Source organism: Hydra vulgaris, chromosome 14 (assembly GCF_038396675.1).
Source record: "Hydra vulgaris chromosome 14, alternate assembly HydraT2T_AEP".
NCBI lineage: Eukaryota > Metazoa > Cnidaria > Hydrozoa > Anthoathecata > Hydridae > Hydra > Hydra vulgaris.
Window position 1 is genome coordinate 40079069 of NC_088933.1, and position 24147 is coordinate 40103215.

Genomic DNA, 24147 nt, shown 5'->3' on the forward strand with positions numbered 1-24147 from the left:
GCGCAGACATCATATTATTACTCATCCTAATTTTAGTCAATATAGCCCTAATATTAAATTAGATATGAATTTTGTCCAGTAAAAGTGAGTTCTGGCCCACTGTGCATCGGCATCACTTATGCGTAGGAAACTAATAGCTAACAATATGTTATGGAAAAAAGCTGTTCTAAAATCACGGCTTACAAAACAGCATATAAAAAAGCGAGTAGAAATTTGCCAAAGCGTCAAAGAATGGTCTAAAGAAAAATGGAGGACAGTAATGTTCAGTGATGAGATTAATATAGAGGTTGATAACCAAAAAAACCAAATTATGATTCGCAAGCAGCCTTCAGAAAAATATAATCTCAATTGTACCGTTCAAAGAACAAAACAAGGTAGCAAGTCGGTTGAAATATGGTGTTGCATGACATATTATGGTCTTGGTATGTTTGAACTATTTGATGGTCGACTCAACTCTATTTCTTACGTCGATATTTTAAATAATAACTTGTAACCATCAATTTGATGCACTTGAGCAAAGCGTTTTGTACTTTTTTCAGTAAGACAATGCACCATTTCACAGGGCTAAAATTGTCTCTGAATGACTTGAAAGCAAAAATATCAAGCGTCTAACTTGGCCACCAAATAGCCAAGATCTAAATTGCATTGAAAATCCTTGGAGTTGGCTTGATAAAGAGATTGCCAAGAAAGCACGAAGGAGCCCTGAGGAGTTGCGCAATATTATACCAACAATACTTGGAAATGTTCCCAAACATATTTTAGAGAATTTAATAGACTCAATACCAAATCGTATAAATGAGTGCTTAAAAATTCATGGTAGAATTACGCGGCATTATGTAAAAATGACAGTTTTTTGTTCTGAGGTTCTTAACTTTTTCACAATTTTTTTTAAATAAAAATTACCTATAAAACTTTTAATACATTTTTTTATTTGTTTAAAAGTTTTTGTCTTTTTTTTTTTTTTTTTAATATTTTGTTTGTCTATTTTCTAAAATTTATTATTATTATTTTTTTTTATCAGAAAAATATATTTGATAAAATAAAAATTTAAAAATAAAATTAAATTATGATTTGTTTTTTGGTGGTTTTTAAATTTTTCACAATACTGTATATATATATATATATATATATATATATATATATATATATATATATATATATATATATATATATATATATATATATATATATATATATATATATATATATATATCTATATACACACATATAGATCAATAATATTTGTAAGAAAAACACAATATTTTTTTAACCTTGACATTTTTCGTAGTTAACATACTACATTTTCAAATGATAAAATTACAATTTAAAACTCTGGATATGAATGTAAAGTCAAAATTTGAAGGCATTACAAAGAAATATTAACAGACAAATAAAACTAAAAACTTAAAATTTACTTTGGAAAAAAAACAAGAAATCAAATTGCATTTTCAGATGTTCATATCAATACATAAACAGACACTTACCCACACATAAAAAGAGAGAGAGAAAGTGAGGCTGTAATATAAAGAGAAAGAGAGACTGTAATGTGTCATATTAAGAGAGCCGTCTCGAACGGGAGGTGTATGGGTGTCTTACTTCCCCCCCCCCCCCAAAAATCTTTCAAATAAGCATTTGAGTTGGCACATTGAGCAAGTTTTGAATTATAGTTGACAAATTGCAAATATTGAGGACCTTTTTTTTTTTTTGATGTCTCTAGTTGGCAAAAAATATATACAACACCCCCGTCCCCTCATGGAAGGCCTCTTCGGGCAGTCCTGCATATTTTTAATATATATTTATAGGTAATTTTATATTTAAATATATTATATATGCCTTTAAAACAATTATAAATAAAGTTATATAATTCTATTATAAAAAGGAACTAAAATAATAAAGTTACCTGAACAGTCATCATGTTTTTTCTTTTCATAAAAGTCTAATGATTCAGAAACATAAAAGTTAGAAAACTGTTTACTTTTTTGTCCAGAGATTTTTCCACGTTTGACTCAAACTTGACTCCACTTTTTCGCAACATTTTAAACATTTATTAGACTTTGATTTATTAGAATTGAGTCCTGAGGTATTTACCAGAGCATCTACCTTATTAAAAGGAATCTTTCTCTGAGCACTTTCTAGGATACCAAGTATAACAGGAATACTTTTACCTCCTTAATATTAATACAGTACATTTAAAAATGAGAAATTTATTTTAAAATTTTTTATCATTATTATTTTTATTTAGGTATTTTTTACCTGTTCTAGGAACGGCGTGAGCTTCTAGATTTTGCTCTTGATCAGATATAAATTTCTTTTAGAAGAGATGAGGCTACTTGCTCCTTTATTTTTTTGGAAACTTTAGAAATGCTCTCAGTAAGATTATAGGGTGAACATTTGTGGTGTTTACCTTTAGCAATTTAGCAAAAGCATGTTTGGCAAAGTTTCAGTGTTGAACTAGATCCCTTTTTCATACCTTTAATAAAAAATCTATTTCTTGATAGACTGCATATACTATATAATATTGAGCAGTTTATGGAAGTTTTCAAGCTAAACAAATCAACATTTTTTCATTTAGAGTAACTGAGGCTTTTTAAACACTTTTACCAGCTTTGCAGAGAAATGAGTTTTTCTTAAACTCAGGGCATAATCTTCTAGGAATATGCCCTGAATGTCCATATATCCATATTACTATTTTATTCACTTTTTGGGGGTACTCAGATAGTAAACTTAAACCTGAAATTTCTGAACTGTGTAAAGCAAATAGAAAGAATTAGGAAAAAATGGCTATAATTAATAGTCCGATAAATTAGTTGTCAAATAAAGTGTCAAAATAAAGTGATGGCAGATAAAATATCAAAATAAAGATGGCAGATAAAATATCAAAATAAAGTGATGGCAGATAAAATATCAAAATAAAGTGATGGCAGATAAAAATACTTATAAGCATCTTAGAGAAAAAAAGCAGTATATTTTTTTTTAATTTTTTGGTCCATGTTAGAGAGAGTGACCGTGTATCTATGCTCAACTAGCTCCGCTCTTCCGCTCTTCTTTACAAAATCATGTTGTCGATATTAATGAAACCAATTGGTATTTTAAAATGCTATATATACAGTTTCGTTTCCAATCATTAAATTTTTTTTTGCCCCATTCATCATCTTGCCTCGTTTTTCCCTATTCCTGTTTAAAATATTAAAAGAAAAAAAACTTTTCCTATTCATCCATATTATTTTTTAGAATATTTACTTATGGATTTCCCAAAGACCTTTTATAAGAAACATTATTTGTGACTGTACAAATTAGTGAATTATTATCAGATAGTCAATATCTAGCTAATGTTTTGATAAACTCACGTGCATTATTTATTTCCATTATTTTTTGAAATTGAATTGAAAATATGATACTGATTTATAGTAAGTATTCAATCAAATAATTTTCGACCTTTAACTTTCTAATAAATATCAAAAAACTACTTTTTTAGTATTTTAAAAAGAAGCTTAAATAAGATCTTAAATTAGGCTTAAAGTATATATAAAAACTTATGACAGTTGTGGTTTCACGACGTGAGACTAAGCTTATAAAAATAAAATACTAAAGGCTTTTCGACGTGAGACTAAAAGCTTTTCCGTTTTCAACGTTACTGAGTTTAAAGTCTATTTTGAAAAAAATATACTTAAAATATCGTTTTTTTCTAAAATTTGTATTTTTATTTAGTTTTGAATCTTTGCCAGTAAAAAAATTGTTAGATATGTGCTGCTTTTAAAAGATATGTTTCTTTTTTACACTTTTTTGTTTGATTTAGGCTGCAGACAATAGAACATTATGGAAATCATCGTAAGACTCTTACTTCATCTTATAACTAATAAACGTTTTAAAACTTTATAAGTTTATTTTCAAGTAAATTTAAAATATTTATTTAAATAATTAGTTTTAATATAATAAACAATGATAATAAATTTTATCATTTTAAAACAATGCTTTTTGAGTAGTAAAGTTGTCAAATGCAGTATTTAGTAATAAATAATTTTTTGTCTTGTTAAAAAAGCTTCGACGGTTAAAAATGATTTGGAATAAAATTCTTTCTTCAGCTATATATATATATATATATATATATATATATATATATATATATATATATATATATATATATATATATATATATATATATATATATATATATATATACATATATATATATATATATACGTATATATATATACATGTATATATATATATATATATATATATATATATATAAATATATACACGTATATATATATATATATATATATATATATATATATATATACGTGTGTATATATATATATATATACACACGTATATATATATATATATATACACACGTATATATATATATATATATATATATATATATATATATATATATATATATACACACGTATATATATATATATATATACACACGTATATATATATATATATATATATATATATATATTATATACACACGTATATATATATATATATATATACACACGTATATATATATATATATATATATATACACACGTATATATATATATATATATATATATATATATATATATATATATACACACGTATATATATATATATATACACACGTATATATATATATATATATATATATATATATATATATATATATATATATATATATATATATATATATATATATATATATATTGTCATCCTATATATTTTTTAAACTTATTTTAAATTTAATATTCTTGCCCAATTAGATTATCAATAACTAAAATAAATATCTTTTCCCTAAGGACAATTTATTTTCTTTTAAAACATCATTTTCTTACATTTTATGTGTTGTTTATGCAAAAATATTATTATCTTAAAAACTTTTCTTATTATTGTTTTTTTTAATATAATGCCTTTTTGCACAAAGAATAATTAATTTTATACAGTGCACAAAACCGTTTATAGAGATAGGATTACAGTTTGGAATTTAAAGAATGAAAAAGTTTTTTTAAAACTTTGTTAATATGTGTTTAGATTTTTTTGTATGTATATAGTAGTTGAACAAAAATGTTTCTAAAGTGGTATGATAAAATAAAATGTAAGTGAGAATGATTGCGTTTTCGGTATATTTAGAGATTTGGTTCTTAAGGCATTAGATTTACAGTAATTGGCTTTTGAAGTAAAATGTATTAGCTTACAAATACTCTGTTTTCCATAATTAAAATGGCATAAATTCTGGTTGCTTTATTTAGGTATTCTACGGATTTATGTAAGACTTAACTTTTGTGAATGGCAGATATAATGAATTCGTTTGTCTGGTTTTTGACATTGTACAACATTTTTTAATTGTCTTTTTGTTTTTCAATCATAAGTTTACATCATTTTATTGCTATAGCAACATATTTTTATATTACGTAATCTTAAAAAAATTATTTTGTTAAATTAACTTACTTTTGTAGTAATATAATAGTCACCTGTAACCTAGTTTTAAATCTCATGTTTCGACTACTTTTAGCTACACTAAAAATGTTGCTGTAGTAACAACATGTTGACGCAACAATAAATTACAGTTTATAATATTAAAGTTAGTAAATCAAAACTTGAGTAATTTAAAATTTGTTTTTATAATTTTGGAGTAGCGTAGCTACATTAGACAATAAGAGTTGGCTAGGTTGTAGGAGAATGCTACCAAAAAAATTTTTTATGATAAAATATATTTATAATCAGTCCAGCTAAGTTGTGTAGTAAGAGATGATCTTACTACACAACTTAGTTTCGAAGACCTTTTCCCCAATAAAGACGATTTTTAAGTTATAGTCAGTTATCATAATCACCTAACTTTTTTTCATAGTTTGCCTTTTTTTTAATTCGCCCAAATTTAAAATTACGATAATCTGTAATTTATAACAAATTACATCATTAAGGTCTTGATTTTAAGTTTGCTTGATACTAGATTTTTATTTTATATTTTTTTAACCTGATTTATTTAATAAACTTCACATTTTTAAAATATTTTTTCATTTTCATTTTATCATTAAAAATAACGTCAATATTACCATAATGATAATGTATTTTGACAATCAAGTATTTAAAAACACATTAAATTTAAACATTTTATTTGGTTTTTATTAAAAAATGATAGTTTTTAAAATATTTTTTCACCTCTAATTCCTCAATCCTCTATTACCCCTCCTTCTATCATTATTTTTCATAATTTGTCTCTTTTATAGGAACCATTTTTTCTTATATTTTTTCATTTTTTTACTTTACTTTTGAGATGAAAATTATAGACTATCAAGAGTTTTTTAAAGAACATAAACAAAATATTTTCAAAACATTAACATTATAATGCGTTTTAGCGCATCAATAATTTTAACTGGAAAAAAAAAAAAAAGTTTATAAAACTTGAAATTTTTTATCTTTAAGTTTTGTATTTATGTTTAGTTTAAAAACTTTTTCAATTTTAGATTGGAAATGAAAAAGCAATACAAAACTTTAAATGCCATGATAATTAAGATCATATCAGTTATTGGTGTTGGCATTGTAACTTGTTTCGAACAAGATTCAGTCAATTCTTCATCAAAAGGTAAAATTCTTTACAAAATTTTTTATTTCGATCTATTATAACCAATATTGAATTTTTTTAATTGTAATTTTAACAATCGGCTAATAAATAAAATGTGTTAAATTTCACATTGTAGAAGCTTATCTCATCTTAGTTTTTAATAAAGTTATCTGATCAGCGATAGTTTGTAATAAAGTTATCTCATCAGCGATAGTTTGTAATAAAGTTATCGTTAGGACTTCTTGGGTCACCTAAAAAAAAAAAAATAAATAAATAAAGTTATCTCATCAGCGATAAACCAAGCTACTTTTACGTACAAAGAGATTTTATCCGACGTCGGATCAGGTACCTGACCGTCAGTTTTGACTTTCATTGCAACTGCTATAACTATAAAGATGACTTCATTTTTTATTACAAAAACATGGTTTAAATAATTTTCAGCTCCATCTTTTCAAAATGACAATATTTTGAGAAGAGGGTGATTCACTCATGATGACGGTATTGCAAAATTTAAAATTCTCAAAAGATCTGCTGTCAACCATTTAAAGCTAATTTTGCCTAAACTTTTTTTGGTCAAAACTTCGCATCAAAAAATAAATTGAATGCACTCATCACTCACGAACTGGCAAAATAGAAGTCACCCACTCTAACTTTCTAATGATTGAGGGCCGTCCCTAATTCTTTGGGACGACCCTCAATAGAATAAGGGTCGTCCCAAGGGGAGAGAAGGTCAACCTACGTATTTTTTGCAGACTAACGACAAAAAATCCTTGGTATTTGACTATCCTACACCCCCCCATCTATCAGGACAGCCTTGAATGGAATTGTAAACACCACTTGTTTTGCTTAAGGTGGTTGCTAAGGTGGTTCACACACTTATTTTTAGTCACAAATCCAAAAAAAATTTTGGTGTTTTGTTATGCAAAATTTTATAATAAATTCAAATATATTATTGGAATTTATAAAAATATTGAATATGTTGACTAAAGTTCATTTTTATACAACCCTATAAAAATCACGCCCTTAGCAACACCATAGCAACGACTCCTTAATATTGAAATAAATTTCATTTCAAGCTAAAAAACTTGCATTATCAAATTGGAAAAAGTGTTATTGAAGCTGAAAAAGCTAGACAATATTTATTTAATACTTTAAAATATCCATCCTTTAAAATAACTAAATAACATTTTTCGCCACATGAAATTAAAGCTGTTTAATTTGCAGTCTTTACATTTGCCAAGTGATTTTCATTTGTTTATTGCTATTGTTGTTATATGTTCTAAATAAAAATAAATCAAGGTTGTTTAATTTTAGTGGAAATTAATTAAAGTATGCCAAAATTGACTCTTTCAAAACATAAAAGAAATTTCTGTGGTAACCAACACACTGCAGACCTTCCAAAAAAACAATTGTCATTCAATGAAAATGTCTCTTCAAGTTTAAAAAAAAATAGTTTATTGCAAAATCTTTGATAGATGTTTCAAGTGATGAATATAATATTTATATGAACATGAAAAAAACAAAAACAAAAGCTTGCCGCTATTAAATCTCTTCTGAGGTTCTTCAAGGTTATTCAAAAGATAAATTTCTTAACAAACGCTTACATTTACAAACACAAAATAACAACAAATCAGTAAATAATGTGATTCGGAGAAAGTTATCCTTTGTTTAACTCAACGGATCTTCAAATAATATTTTTGATCCAATTATTAACAAATTGGCCGGTCGTATTAGTAACACTATTGTCGGTCCACTTTTACGAAAAAGATAACAAGATCGTTGCACTCTATACAAAGGTCACCACAGCGCTAATCCATCTTACTATCAAACCTTATAATCAAACTCTGCCTCTAAATGTTCATCTGTTTGTTTTTCAACCTTCACTTAATTATGAATCTGTTTAAAACATCTTGAGCAATTCAACAGCTGTAAACCTACTGGTGAACATCAAATTGTTTTTACATTTTTAAAGCATACGTCAATACACTAAAATCTTCACTTACTTTGCCTTCCCAAGCTTTGTGGATTTTGTTGACTTTGTGAAAATGGATTTCACCCATTTATGCAGTGATATTCTAATTTTTGAAGCCAACCTTTTTTATAAAAATGAAAGCTTTTAAGTTTTTACAATCAATTTGATAATTGCTTCCTGATTCAGACGGGTTAAACATCAGATAGTTAAAGATATCTGTAAACAAAACCGTAGGGCAATATTTAATACCATTTTCTTTAAGGTAACCAACCATCTGTTAAGATAAACAGGCCACTAAATTTAATATTGTTAATTAAAATTTTTTTTTGATATTCGTCTTTGAGTTTTTCGACTATTTCTTCGAATTTTTCTATTTTGCTAATTTTTTTCATATTAAAAAGAGATTACTCTTAAGTATTCTAAACAAAACAGTGACTTTTTTCTTTAAAAATCTTGAACTTAATGAGTAAAAACTAAAAATTAGCAAACCAAAAATAAATTTTAATACGAATAAATATATTGCAAAAAAAATTTATTTTTTATGTAGATACAAAAACGTTCTTCGTCAATCTAGGCAGTATCTAACCAAACAACAGTTACAAAAACTATTGTTAACAATAAAACTTTGATTTGCTTGGCTGGATTACTATTATTAACAAATAGATGAGATTTTTGTAACATTGAAATATTATTACTGCAACTATAATTTTATTAAATTAAAATTATCACTCAAATAATATACCAAAGCAGCACGCTAATTTTAGTACAACATCGGAACAACGATTCAATGATTCCAAGATTGTTTTGATTTTGTCCTATTGGAGTGTGCTGGATAGACAATTTCATAACAAAAGGGGTTGTACAATTCACATTCTTTGGTGAAAACTAACTCATCTTTTTAATTGAAATTTTTATTTATTTTCAAAACCAATTATTTTTTTGTTTTTTAAAACTGATTGTAATGTCTTTCTAATTTATTTTTGTATAAACTTTTACAATTCCCAGTGTTTTGCTGCTTTTAATAATGTAAATTTATCATAACTACTGATTAATTCAACTAATAATGGAGTACTTGTTGTTTTTGATTTACAACTACTAACTTTATACTTAAACTTAATGAACTTTTTGAATAATATTTATTTTCCTGGAAAAAATCTCTCAAAATATTTTATTAAATTTATTTCTTTTGCTTGCAGAAAAATTGGTTGAATTAGTCAAAAATATGAAAACTTTTTTACATGCGACATTATTTAATTTTACAACTCAAAACAGTTTTTCATGCCTTCCGTTGATTTATTCCTTTTTTAAATTATTTACTTCATTTACAATCTAAATCATTTCTTTTATCTAAATACTATAGTTCTTGTTATAAACAAACAACTTTCTTCCTCCAACTTTAATATATTTTATTTAAGTATTATATACATATATGTGTGTGCAAATTAAAGCACAACATCACGTTTCATTTTGTTTATTATAAATATTATTTCACCTGGCACAAACAGGATAGGTATAATCGGCAGGGCAGAACAGAGCAGACTGGCTGAGCAAATCATTTATATAGTAAAAACGGCAGAGCGGATTATAAAATCAGCTGAGTTCTTATAAGTAACCTTTCAAATAATTTGACTGATCACATGCACACAAAGCACTCTAAATCAAACATTAAGAAAAAACTAATAGTATTGCGCACAAATGTTTTTTGTGTTAGGTAGTGAATGTCTTACCAATATAAAAAGTGAATCCGAATTCTAATATGTGATCTGTCAAATAATTAGGCAGATCACATGTTAGAATTAGTTTGTTTAGATTTCCGCTAGTTTAGGTACAATGTATCACGTTTGATTAATCAAAATTGATGGTAAAATAAATGCACCATCATATTTTTTATATTAATTATTGACAGTATATCCTTTTTAATATCACTCTTTAATCAAGCGTGATATATTATTTTTATATTGATTCTTTCTACAATTACTTTTCAATATGGAGTGCATCGTTTTTATATATTATATATATTTATAAATAGCATATTTGGCGGATTATTATCCGATACCTCTAACATTTGCCATATTATTTGACCGACCACTTATAAGAATTCAACTTATTTTATAATCCGCTCTGCCGTTTGTGCCATATAAATTATTTGCTTTGCCAATCTTGTGTAAACCCTACTTACACATTAATATAACTTATTTGCTAAAATCACATTTCTGGGCTCATATTTTTGCAATAACACTTTAAAATATCTAAAAGAAGTTATATCCACGTAAGCAAAGGATGTAGATTACAAAAACTATAAATAATTTTATATCGCAATGACATTCAGTCTATAAATTTCCAACTGGTTACATAAGTTTATCAATGGAAATTCTTTTTGTGGGTTTTTTTTTGTTTTATCTTAATATTCTCCTTTACAAGTTTAATCCTATGGATTAAAAATCAGTTTATTTAAATACCCATATCAAAGTTATTTTGACATAAATATGACACCAAAAGTAAAAAAAGTTATAAAAAATGATACATATGTAAAACTTATGCAAGTACATTTTTTTTCATTTACTAACTTTTTCTATTTCGTTCTGAGCTTAAGGATTGATCATTTTGCATTAAAAACTTGTTATTATCTTAAAACATTTTGATATAAAAACTAATATTTTTAATATTTGTTTTACTTGTTTTACAAAGGTTTGCACAAAAAGCAAATAGCATTCCTAAAGCGATAAAATATTTATTATAAGAAGTAAAGAAAAAAGTCTGTCATTTTTTTTTAAGTTGTTCACATTCATTTCTGGGTTATTTTTATTAATGTTATTGAGATCAGGAGAGCACCGCAGAAGGGACAGATTCTGTGCCTTGATTTTGAAATGCTTTAAGAGTATTTTAATTTCTAATGTAAAAATTCCTTAAGCTGCTGAGCAATAATCCAAAAGAGGACTAACAAAAGAGCACTAGAGGATTAAATGAATTTAAATCAGAGGTTTAAATGTTTTAGAATACGAAACGAAACTTGCAAAAGCATATTCAAACACAAAAGAGAAGCTATTCATCAAGTTTCAAAAGAAAGAAGACAAGCAAATATCACAAGTAGAGGAAGAACTAAACCTAATCAAACTTCTGGATCCACAAGTGTAAACTTCTGGTTTGAAATTCTGGCTTTTTTTACTTGATCATTTCTCAAAAAAGATTTTGAACAACAATACCAAGATCACACTCAAAGTCTGACTCTTTATAAATATTAGTAAAACCTCTTTTGTGAGTAATGGTTAAACAGATTCTTAAGAACCAGTTTAAGATCTGATTTTGAAAATTCAGAGTCGGCCAGGCCGATTCTGAATTTTCAAAATATTTTCTTTTCGATTGGAGAAAAAACCATTGGCAGATGTACTCCTTAAAACCATATGTATAAAATTTTAAAGCATGTGGCTGACATTATCAGACGCTTTGGCAAACAAAATCACAAAAACGTTAAAATGAAACTCCATAGTGTAATTAATTAAATCAAACAATTCTAATAAAGCTTTTAAACAAAACTTTCCTAGGTTGAAGCCGTACTAGTTTACATTAAGAAGACTCCTGGAAAATTAGTCTTTAAGCATTGAAACATAAAGATATCTGCAAGTAGTAAAAAACATGACATGTTATCAAGAAAATGGTGAATACCGTCTTTTAGAGATGTAAATGTTGGAAAGTTCTATGGTTTCAAAAACTTTTTAATTGGAGAGGATAAATATTATCAACATTTTTACAACAAAACCTTTTGAAGCCCAAATTTACAAAAATTTGGATTTCAAAAGGTTTTGTTTCTTATATTCTCTTGATATCCAGTGGTCAGTAGTTATGGTAAACTGATAAGGATCTACAAGCTCTTTTTTTAAATTAGGAGCTTTTAGACCTTTTTTTAATTAGCATACACTATAGGAAAATATTTATGAAATTTTTTTAAAACTTCATGCATAACTCCTTTTAGTGTATGGTAAAGTTGAGGGAGTTTATTTTTCAAGAAACTCAGTGAACATTTTATTGTGGCATGCGGTAATATTCAGTTTATTAATCTTTTGAAATTTTCAGAATCAGCAAAGCTGAACTACACTAGTTAGCAACCAAAGCAACGATCTCATTATCAACAACGAATTGACGTCAATCTTGAAGTGGCCACTTTTTTGTAATCGCTTTCTTTGGACGAGTGAGAGGTATCAAGGTTACAGTAGTATTTGATTGCTTTGTGACAAGCTTTAAAAAGTAGTATTTGATTTATGCTTATCTCCACTAGTTTTACACAGAGTAGATATTCACATTTTCAGACTCCTGAAAATCTAAAATACAGTTTAATAATAAAAATAAATAAAATAATTTTATTTTTTATTAAAAGCAATCAAGAGCAAGGCCGCTCTAAACTCACTCGGGGCCTGGCAAAATTAAATTTTTGGAGAACTTACATCTAAAAAATATTAAAGGAATTAAATAATTTTCGAAATATTATTACCAAAAAAGACCCTTAATTTTTGCTCTAGCCCTAAGAATGCTAGTGCCCTAAGAAGGACTAGTGGTTAGAAAAAATAAATTTTATATTATTATTATTTATTATACTATGTTAAATAAGAAAGTAAAAAATTCCTTTTCTATTATTTCTTTTACCAAAACAATCAATAACAACTTTATAGTTTCTATTTTTTATTATGTTCATTCAAAAGAAGTGTTAAATAATGAAGGCGTTTCTGCTCTGTTGCAAATGTAAGTAGCTCTTTATTAATTTTAATTTGCTGAAAGATCATTCTCCTGTTGCTACTGAGTGTTAGACAGTATTTGAAGATAAACATATAACTGAGTATTTTGAAGCCCTTTTGTTTACGTATATAAATTTAATCAATAAATATATATCTTTTTAAACTTATGGCTAGTATACTTGAGCATTTCAAATATTTTGTTTTTCCTTAGTTTTTCCTTCACTGTTTAATTTCAAAAAATAAATTTTTACACAAACGTAGTTAATCATTAAACCTCGTCAATTTCATTTCATTTTATAAACTTTACTATATTTATCAAAACTTTACGTGATTCCTATATCATCAGGGCTTTGGGCAAAATTATCCCGTTCCTCAGTCTTTATAGTTATTGTATAAATTATATACTTTAAAACAATAGATTACATGATATGAACTAAATTATTATTAAGACAAGGTACTAAATGGATTGACTGGTACAAAAAATAAAGCATAAGTTATACTTAGTAAGTAGTACTTTCCTATATTTTTATTGAGCGAATTCCAGATTGATAATGTTTTAAAAGGCATAATGAATGATGGTTAGTTTACATTAGTTGTTGAATGTTGAACGCAGAATGAAAGACTATATCAGGCAAGAAATATGACATTGCAGGATTTAACGTTATCAACGTTAAAATCAACGTTAAAATTAAAACCAACGTTAGCAGATGAAAAATGAGCAACCGTGGCGAAATGGTTAGAGCTCTGGCTCAAGACTAAGAGGTCGGAGGTTCAACGCTGACTCCAGCCCAATAAGTAACATTGGTAAGGAAGAAGGTGTTAAACTTCCTTGTTAAATGCTTTTTCGCGGTGCTCTGTGATAAGATCGTAACTTCAGGTATAGCCATTCATTAAGACTTTTTTTTGTCAACACTTTTATATATGATTAACATGGTTGCATAGAGTTAGAAGTTTCAAAATAAAGGTCTTTCAACTTTAAACTTACGTGGATTCGAAGTTATTGCATTTTTTGTGCAGGAAAAACTAATAAGTAAGGAAATCGACTGTGTAATGGCACCAAAATACAATTAAAAAACGTCAAAAATCTAGCGCAAAAATCAAAACAAACGATACGCAATTTAATATTGAACAATATGAGCGAAAAAAGTAGTCGAGTAAAACAACAATATTCGAAAAAAAAAATTTTTTTAACAAAAAGTTTCTTTTCTTTAATATATTAATGAGATAATAGTAAATAGTATTTAGTGCGGGAGGTCTTTCAGTATTTTTATCAGTAGTACTATTGAAAATGATATTATCATGATTTTGATATATGTAAAAGGTTATACAATAGAAATATTTCATTGCAATGTTGTAACAATACGTTACCCTTGCATTGTTTTATAAAAGGAAGTATTCCTTTTATAAATCTTTTTTATGTCATGTTTTTGTTTATGTAAATAATTTTTTTAGGTCAACAAATTTTTTTCTATTTTAGTTTAAAAAAAACAAAAAGTGGAAAAAATAGTTCCATAGTTTTATTGTGTATTTTCTGACAACCATATACTAAATCTATCTGTTGAATTGATCAACAAATAGATTATCGGCTTAATTTTTTGCTTATATTGTTCAATATTAAATTAAAGACGTTTAAATGACGTCTTTTTTACGTACTGTGCCCACTGGGAACATTTAATTATAAAATATTATAATTTAATTCAAAAGTACTACTTTTTGTTTGCTTTTTTAAACAAAAAATTAAACAAAAGCCTATTGAGCTTAGGTTATTATTATTAAAGTATATATTTATTTTTAGTATTATTAGCAAGCTCGATTGAAACGTCAAACAACTTTATCCCAAATGACTTCAAGGTAAAAAAAGCTTTCATATACTTTATATATATATATATATATATATATATATATATATATATATATATATATATATGTACATACACACATATATATATATATATATATATATATATATATATATATATATATATATATATATATATATATATATATATATATATATATATATATATATATATAGTATATATATATATATATATATATATATATATATATATATATATACAATTAGTAAAAACCACTTATCTAACTTTTATCTTCGACTTGAAATTAAATTAATTATTTAATTATTGCTCTGTTCTTTAAGAACATTGAGCACTCTATTTGTAAAATACACTAACATAATTTACATATATATATATATATATATATATATATATATATATATATATATATATATATATATATATATATATATATATATATATTTATATATATATATTTATATGTACCTAATTTTATAACAGTACTTATTTTTTCTCGTTTTATAACGACACTTATTTATATTACTTTTATCTTTTTTACAAAAAAAAGATATTTTTCATGCTTGAAAAATATCTTTGAAGTTTAACTATGTTGTTTTATACTACTTGTTACATATTTTCTGTTACAACTGTTCCTGTTACATATTTTGCAATTGTTCCTGTTACATAATTTGTAACTGTTCCTGTTACATATTTTGTAACTGTTCCTGTTACATATTTTGTAACTGTTCCTGTTACATATTTTGTAACTGTTCCTGTTACATATTTTATAACAGGAACAGCAGTATAAGGGAAACTGTTACTTTTTTGAGTATATGTACTCAAAAAACTTAAATAAAATCACTGATAAATTTTTTAACCTTAATTTCAAAATGTTTATTTCAAAGTTTTTGAGCGCAAATATTGTAAATAACACTTTACACAATATCTTGAACCCCCGATAAATCGGGCTTTTTTCTTTAGTTATTTAGATGCTCCTAGAAATCCTAACAGTCTTATATCAAAGCACTTAATTAGGAAGTTAAAATGCCCCCTTCCTTAACAATATTGCATATATGGCCAGAGCCGGCTTCGAATCACAGACCTTCAATTCTGAAACAAGAACTCTAACTACACATGGCTGCTAATTTCCAGTTACTTGAAGATGTTTGAGTTCCCTCTTAACCCTCATTAATACATAACTCAAACATTCGTTAAGTCGAACAATTTTATCTTTTTCCTATTACACGAAAAATAATAAATAGATAACTCGAACTTTAAAATAAAAATAAAAATTAAACCTTGGTAATAATTGTTACTTTTCTTTCAAAAAGTTAAACTTTTAGACAATTGATTTTGACATTTGGTATTAGCATGGTGATTACGTCACATTTCTTTTTTCATTCTTTTTATATTACTCGAGTAAAAAGGATATATATATATATATATATATATATATATATATATATATATATATATATATATATATATATATGTATATATATATATGTATATATATATATAACCCCTAGAGATATTATATTATACAAAAAGAACTATAAGGATAGAGTTAACCTAACATAAAGAGAAGTTTCTATAATAAATATTACAAATATATTTTGAATCTATGAAGACACAAATAATCAAATCAAAACGTATAATAAATAAAAAAGGAACATTTGCAAATTAAGATTATCTCGCTTTTGAATGGCCTTTAAGTATGGAGTAGGAACGTAGCAGTATCAGCATCGGTTCTAAAAACAAAAGTCAGAGAATTTGCTAAAAAGAATAATAGTCATTTAACTTTTGATCTGAGGCTTAAGCCTTAGATTGTTCAGAGGTAATAACCAGGCAATTCAAAAACGCTACAACAAAAAAAATCATTTCGACATTAGGAAATAAGCTAAAGAATGCCCTTAGACAGCTAAAACGATTAGACATCTAATTAAAAATATTGTACAGTAAAATATTATAAATTAAATAATGACATGATATATCAAGTTGTTTTTAATAAAGTAAAACTCCTGTGTTGTTAAAATAACATATACGATGTAGGTTAGCCTGAGTTTCTTATTAAAAACATCATAACTTTAAATTTGAATTTATTATAATAATTATAATAATTTGTAATAATATAGAAATTGTCAAAGCAGTTTTTGAAATCTTAAAAAAACATTGAGAAATAAAATATGTGATTGTGATTGCAAATGTAATTAAAAACGAATTTGAAACATGTTGAAAAAACGCATCGTACGCGTATTTAAAATCCGTCTTGAATTTGTATTAATAATACGTATTAAAAGTTTGCATTTAAGATCAACGCGATACAGTTTAAATACGTATTGTAGTATATTAAAATACGTATATATTACGTATTATATACGTTATTTATGCCGGCTGAGTTGTATAAGGGAAGGCACAGTAAAACAGGTAAAGGCACAGTAATTCGTCTAACTGGGATGGCCGCAGCAAATCCACCGGGTGATAAAATTTTAATGCTTGTAATAGGTAAATCAAAATCAACTCACTACTTCAAAAGAGTTAATCGCTTACTTTGCAGATACAAAAATCAAAATAAAAAAAGGATGAATAACTTACTGTTCAAAGAGCGGTTACGAGAAATGGATACAAAGTTTACAAAAGAAAAAAAGAAAGTATCGTTTATAATATCGTTTATAACTGTCCAGCACATTTGACGATTGATAATCTAAAATCTCTTGAACTGATTTTTTACCACCGAATTCTTCAACCAATGGATAAAGAAGTTACGCGCTTTTTGAAAGTTTATTACAAATCTTTTGCATAGCAAAAACTGGTTGTTTTTGCATAGCAAAAACTGGTTGTATTGATAAAAGAAAAGATTTTCCTGCTTTTTCAATTTTTGATGTAACGAAAATGTTTGATCTTGCATTGCAAATAGTGAAAACCTCCTCGAATGATTGTTTAGAAAGGCAAGAATTTCAGAAGATTAGCAGAAACCCATTTGGATGAAGACAACTCATATATAAAACGTGATAACTTTAACACTAAAGCATATATAAAACGTGATAACTTTAACACTAAAGATACAATAAATGGAGTTGTTATTTATACAGATGAAAACTTAATTAGCATTGTAGTTATAGACGAGAAAGAAGATAATGATAATGTTGTGACTGATCCAGTTTGCCAAAAAATTAGTGATATTCGGGAGGCATTATAAGTGTCGTATGACTATATGGCTAAAGTCTTAGAGATGAAGGTATTCAACAAAAGCTTAACGCAATCTCAAATTTAGTCGATATTAAAATGTTTCTTTAAAACTGAGACAGAGTGATATTAGAACATTTTTAAATTTATGATGTATTGTTCTTACCTTAAAGATCAAAACTTTTGATAACTTAAATTGTTTTTACTAATCAGCAAAAGTTAGTGCAGCAGAATTCCCCCTAAACTCAAACATTCTTGTTATCTAGGAGGTTTAAGATATCAGGAGAAAAAATAAAATAGAATAAAAAGTTTACCGTAAATATCGCAAAAAACACTCTGCTGCAAAAAACACGTTGCTACAAAAAACACGATTACACTAAGAAATCTTATAACTTTGAGACTTTTTTCTAAAGTTATTCCAACTTTGTTGAAACCTCGTTACTCTTACTTTGTTCCAACGTTACCCCAAAGTTGTTTCAACTTTTTCTCTCTGACTTAAAAAAGTCATGTGAAGAAAAAAAAAAGGTAAATATTGGTTATTGAAACTACCAATTATTATTAACTATTATTTAATAAAGAAATCTCTAACAATAAAAAGGTTTATATTTTGTTTATTATAATTCTTATTATTCTAATATATTCAAATTAATTTATAAAGAAAAATAAACAGAACAAAATACAGAGTATTATATTTATTTTTGTACATTTATAAGTAAATAGTAAAACAGTAAGTAAATAATGATCAATGTATTAATTTCCAGGTAAATAAAGAAAAAACAAATCACAGACTGTTGATCTATATAGGAGCAGGAACTGCTGTTTTCGTTTTTATATTATTTGTTGTAATTTTTATTATAACTCAAAGAAGAAAATTGAAGCAAATCAAAAGGTAAATCAAATTATGTTTGAAGAAAGAAGATTAAATTTAAGGACTATTTTGTAACTCCATCTTTCCTGGGTTATAAATTGATGAATATTTGTACAAAAAGGAAAAACCATTTCGATTTCCTTGTTAAAAAAAGTCACCAAAAAACCGAAAATTCAAATTTACCATGTATGCGTAAAGATAAATTTACTATAGGTGCGTATGGAGTTATTTAACTTTATTTTCTGAAATTTTAGAAAATACTTCAGATTCTTAAAAAAAGCGCAACACCTGAGTTAAACTTCATATCATTACGCCATCCTGCTGTCTCAGTAATTACTTTTTTACCATTTTTGAAACTCTGCCTGAGCTGTTCGTAATTCTTTACAAGTTCCGGGGTAAACGGATATTCCATATTGGGCGACATGTTATTTCCTTCAAGTTCTTCATCATTACACGCAAAAGACTCAGTCAAAAACATGATGTTGACAGCCAATAAATAGTGGTTCTTCCAGTGTCTTTTCAGTAAAACGTCTTTATAAATGGCTAACAATTCCATTCTTTTTTCCAATGTTAACATTCATAGATTCTATTACAATCATCTTTATGCTCTTTCATAAATTGTATTCATCGAAAATAGCTGTTTTTTAACAACAGTAAACAACAGTATCTACTTTAACATTTAACAACAGTATCTACTTTTCTGTTTGGTAGATCTAGTGCTTGTGACTTAACTTCTCTTTGTTTATTCTTCAACACTAAGATTTGATATTCTTGGTGATTTATAAGCTTACCACCAAGGTGCAGTGACCATGGTCACTGCACCTTGATGGTAAACGTATTAGTAAAAAAAAGTTCTAAAGATGGATGATGGTAAACGTATTAGGAAAAAAATTCTATAGAATTTCTCTAAACTTTTGAAACATATGGCTTATAGAAACTCGATAGAATTTAAATAGAATTTCTATAGAATGTTTGTTAATTTCTACAGAAATTGCTATAAAAATTCTTTTTCTATAGAAAAAAAAAGAGAAAAAAAAGTTCTATAAAAGTTTCTATAGGAATTAATAAAGATTTTATAGAAATTCTATAGAGTTCTATAAAACTTCTATAGGCCTAATATAGATAATAAATATCTGAATATTCCATGATAAAATGATAAATTCCATGAGGTTCAAGAAAATTCTAGGCTTCAGAAAATAATGATGCTACTGCCTGCAAATACTACTTATATACTATTTAAAAAATTTCGCGTTGTGGGCAACATTTTTTGAAGATTATTCTCAGAATAAAATCTATTTTCATTACTTTTGAGCAAAAGTTCATCAATTTATGACACAGAATTATTATTTTACAAAATGTTAAAAAGTCATTACTCTAATGATATATATATATATATATATATATATATATATATATATATATATATATATATATATATATATATATATATATATATATATATATAAATTAGTAGAAAATGACTTAACAAAAGTTTTTTTTATTTAGCACTGTGCTTCATCAATAAAGACTCATCAGAAATGAATGATCAAATTAATAAAACTTCAATTTATACCAAAAATTAAATTACAGAAAGTCGAAAATTTCTTAACTACTGTAAGTTTTCACACATTTGTGGAATTTGCTGACACTATTACAAAAAGAATTCTTTAGAAATGATTACTTATGCTTTTTAAAAAAATATATTTCAAATGGGGGATTTAATGTAACTATTATTTATATTCCATGTATTTACTTTACTTTATACTGAATTGGTCCATCCTTAAAACAGCGCCTGCATATAACAATATTTCCAAAGAATGCATACTATACCTACAAGAAAAATTTGAAATAATTACTCATGTAAACCAAGAATGCTTATTAAACAAAAAATCTGAATTCATTTTTAAATGTAGACACGAAAATAAGTTTCTCCTAAAAAACTCAAAAAATAAATGAGCTCAAATAATAGTTACATTAAATCCCCCTCTTGAAAAAGATTTTTTTTTAAAAGTATAAGTAATCTTTTCTAAATAATTCTTTTTATAGTAGTATCAGCAAATTCCACAAATGTGTGAAAATTTACAGTAGTTAAGACATTTGCGACTTCCTGTAATTTAATTTTTGGTATAAATTGAAGTTTTATTAATTTGATCATTCATTTCTGATGAGTCTTTATTGATGAAAAACAGTGTTAAATGAAAAAAACTTTTGTTAGGTGATTTCCTACTAATTTATTATTGCTCCGTTCCTTTAAGAACATTGAGTACTCTTTTTTGTAGAATACATTTTAAAGATATAATTAAAAAAATTTATATATATATATATACATACAATATATGTATATATATACGTACAATATATATTTATATATTTATATATATATATATATATATATATATATATATATATATATATATATATATATATATATATATATATATATATATATATATACAATACACATATACAATATATATATATATATATATATATATATATACAATACACATATACAATATATATATATATATATATACAATACACATATACAATATATATATATATATATATATATATATATATATATATATATATATATACACATATGTGTGTATTGTGGTTATAAAGGTCCTCCAAGAAGTCCTTATTTACTTATATATACTCAATTCAATTTATCAATTACATAGTAGGTTTCTTGAAAAGTCTTCCATCCGTTCTATGTCTGTGGTATCTAGGAACTAGCAGCTCATTAAACATTTTAAAAGTAATTTTTTTAATTACATGAAGTATGTATACGAAATTTTTTTAAAGATAATTAACGTCGCCTGAACCGGAGCCGGAGAAAAATATTTGGGAGTCGGAGTTTAAATTAAAAAAGGAGCATAAGTTAAAAAAACACAAAAGCAGGAGCCATATATGTTTCTTCTGGCAACCCACCACTGTTTATCACATAGCACCGCGGATGAGCATTTAACTTGGAAGTTCACACCTCCTTTTTTTATCAATGTTAATTCTCTGGCCAGAGCCGACATCGAACCTCGGATCTTTTGGTTCTGAGACAGCATTCACCACTATGCCACGGCTGCAAAAACATAAACTGGTCTTTTACAAAAAAATTTCCAGTTTTGTTCCCTATTGTTATAAAATTAGTCTTATACGTTGTTTAATTGATAGAACGTTTAAAATCAACAGCACATGGCTAGGATTTGATAAGGACATAAAAAATCTATCTAATGTTTTAAAAAATAAATAATATCAACCTAAAATAGTTGACACTGAAATTAAATTAATTGTTGATAAAAAGTTAAATCCATCTCTGATAAATAGTATTGATAACCATAATATAAGATATTATAAGCTTCCATTTATAGATTTTTACTCAAATTTTACTAAATCTAAAGTTAGTAAAATCATTAAAAAATATTGTAAAGATGTTATAATTAATTTAATTTTTACTACCAACAAATTACAAAACAGTTTGTGTATAAAAGATCCACTTCCTAAGCTACTCAAATCCAATGTTGTTTACAAATTTTCTTGTGCTGGATGTAATGTCAGTTATATTAGAGAAACCTCCAGACACTTAACAACAAGGACTCATGAGCATCTTACAAGTGACAAACAGTCTCATGTTTATAAGCATTTAATTTCATCTGTTAATTGTAAAAATCTAAGTAACTAAGTTAAAATTTTGGATACTGTTTCTAACAAAAACAAATTGAAAATTAAAGAAGCACTCCATATTATATGAGAAAACCTATCTTTAAATAAACAAACTGTTCATTATAATATAAATTACTGTATCTAGTTTTTTTTTTAGTTTTTTTTTTTTTTTTAATTTACTTATAATTTTATTTTTATTTTTTTGCTATTTACGGTATTAAAATTTGTGTTATAATTTTTATTAGTTTGTATCAATTCTATTTGTCTGTTAAAATTTCTTTGTAATGTCTTCAAATTTTGATTTTATACTTATATTCAAAGTTTTAAATTGTAATTTTATCCTTTGAAAATGTAGTATGTTAACTACGAAACATGTCAAGATTAAAAATTATCGTGTTTTTCTTTAAAATAAGTTCACATTTATTGCAACTGGGTTGCTCAACATGAGTATTAATTGTTTTTAAAATGTGTTTTTAGGATACAGATAGCAGATAAGTTTTTGAGAAAAAATAAAGGTATTTATTTTGTGTTTTAATAATCTTTAGTTATCAAGTTAAAAAAAATAACTTATGCATAATTTTATAGAATAAATATAAGTTTAATGTTTGCTATGTTTGAGAAATAAAAATTAACGCAAGAAGTCAAAGTTTACCAGATAACTTTGGAAGAAAAAAACTATAAAATTTAAAGAAAACAAAATTCTTTAGTTTCTTTTTTTATTACATTTAATCGTAGTATAATAATAAGTAATCAACATATATGGAATGTCATAAAGTAAAACCCTAATAAGTAATCAACATATATGGAATGTTATAAAGTAAAACCCTAATAAGTAATCAACATATATGGAATGTTATAAAGTAAAACCCTAATAAGTAATCAACATATATGGAATGCCATAAAGTAAAACCCTAATTAGCATAAGAGTGTCGCGCTGATAAGTTAGGTGAGTTATTTCTTTTTAATTTCTTCTGGTGTGAGGCGAAAGTTCCGCCTCAAAATCATTTTAAACATATTTTGGCATCGGCCACCAGTGTTCTTAGTACACAATGGCGCGTAGGTTTCACCAAACTGAAAGTAACACATAATGTAGTCATAAATTATATGCTATTCATTTAATGCGTAGGCGAAGTTTGTGAAAGCGTTCGCTTACTAACCTAACTGAATAACATACAGTTTAAGTGACATCTAAATACAAAATTTGTTGGTCTCATCAATGTTTGCTTGTTAAGCAGCAATGTTAAGCTTGTTAAGCATTTTAAATCACTTTCGGTTCATTAAAAGCTTCTAATCCAAACCCATTGGTCTGAAATATCAAGTTTTGCCACCTTAAGTTACGAAAGTGTTGAAATGAA

The 24147-nt window shown here is 25.8% G+C and overlaps 1 protein-coding gene across 3 annotated transcripts in view; it reads left to right on the forward strand.

The window, feature by feature from the left end:
• The first annotated feature begins 3715 nt into the window (after positions 1-3715).
• LOC136090444 (uncharacterized) overlaps positions 3716-24147 on the forward strand; it is a 36534-nt gene continuing 16102 nt past the window's right edge. The window contains exons 1-5 of one of the 3 annotated variants that reach the window (XM_065817104.1): positions 3716-3828; positions 6459-6577; positions 15051-15106; positions 19023-19150; positions 23270-23307. In XM_065817104.1, coding sequence (XP_065673176.1) covers positions 6466-6577; positions 15051-15106; positions 19023-19150; positions 23270-23307 — 334 coding nt within the window. In that variant the 5' untranslated portion in view covers positions 3716-3828; positions 6459-6465. Of the gene's footprint in view, positions 3829-4964; positions 5090-6458; positions 6578-13222; positions 13263-15050; positions 15107-19022; positions 19151-23269; positions 23308-24147 lie in introns of those variants that run through there. The other 2 variants (XM_065817103.1, XM_065817105.1) reach the window with 2 other exon arrangements.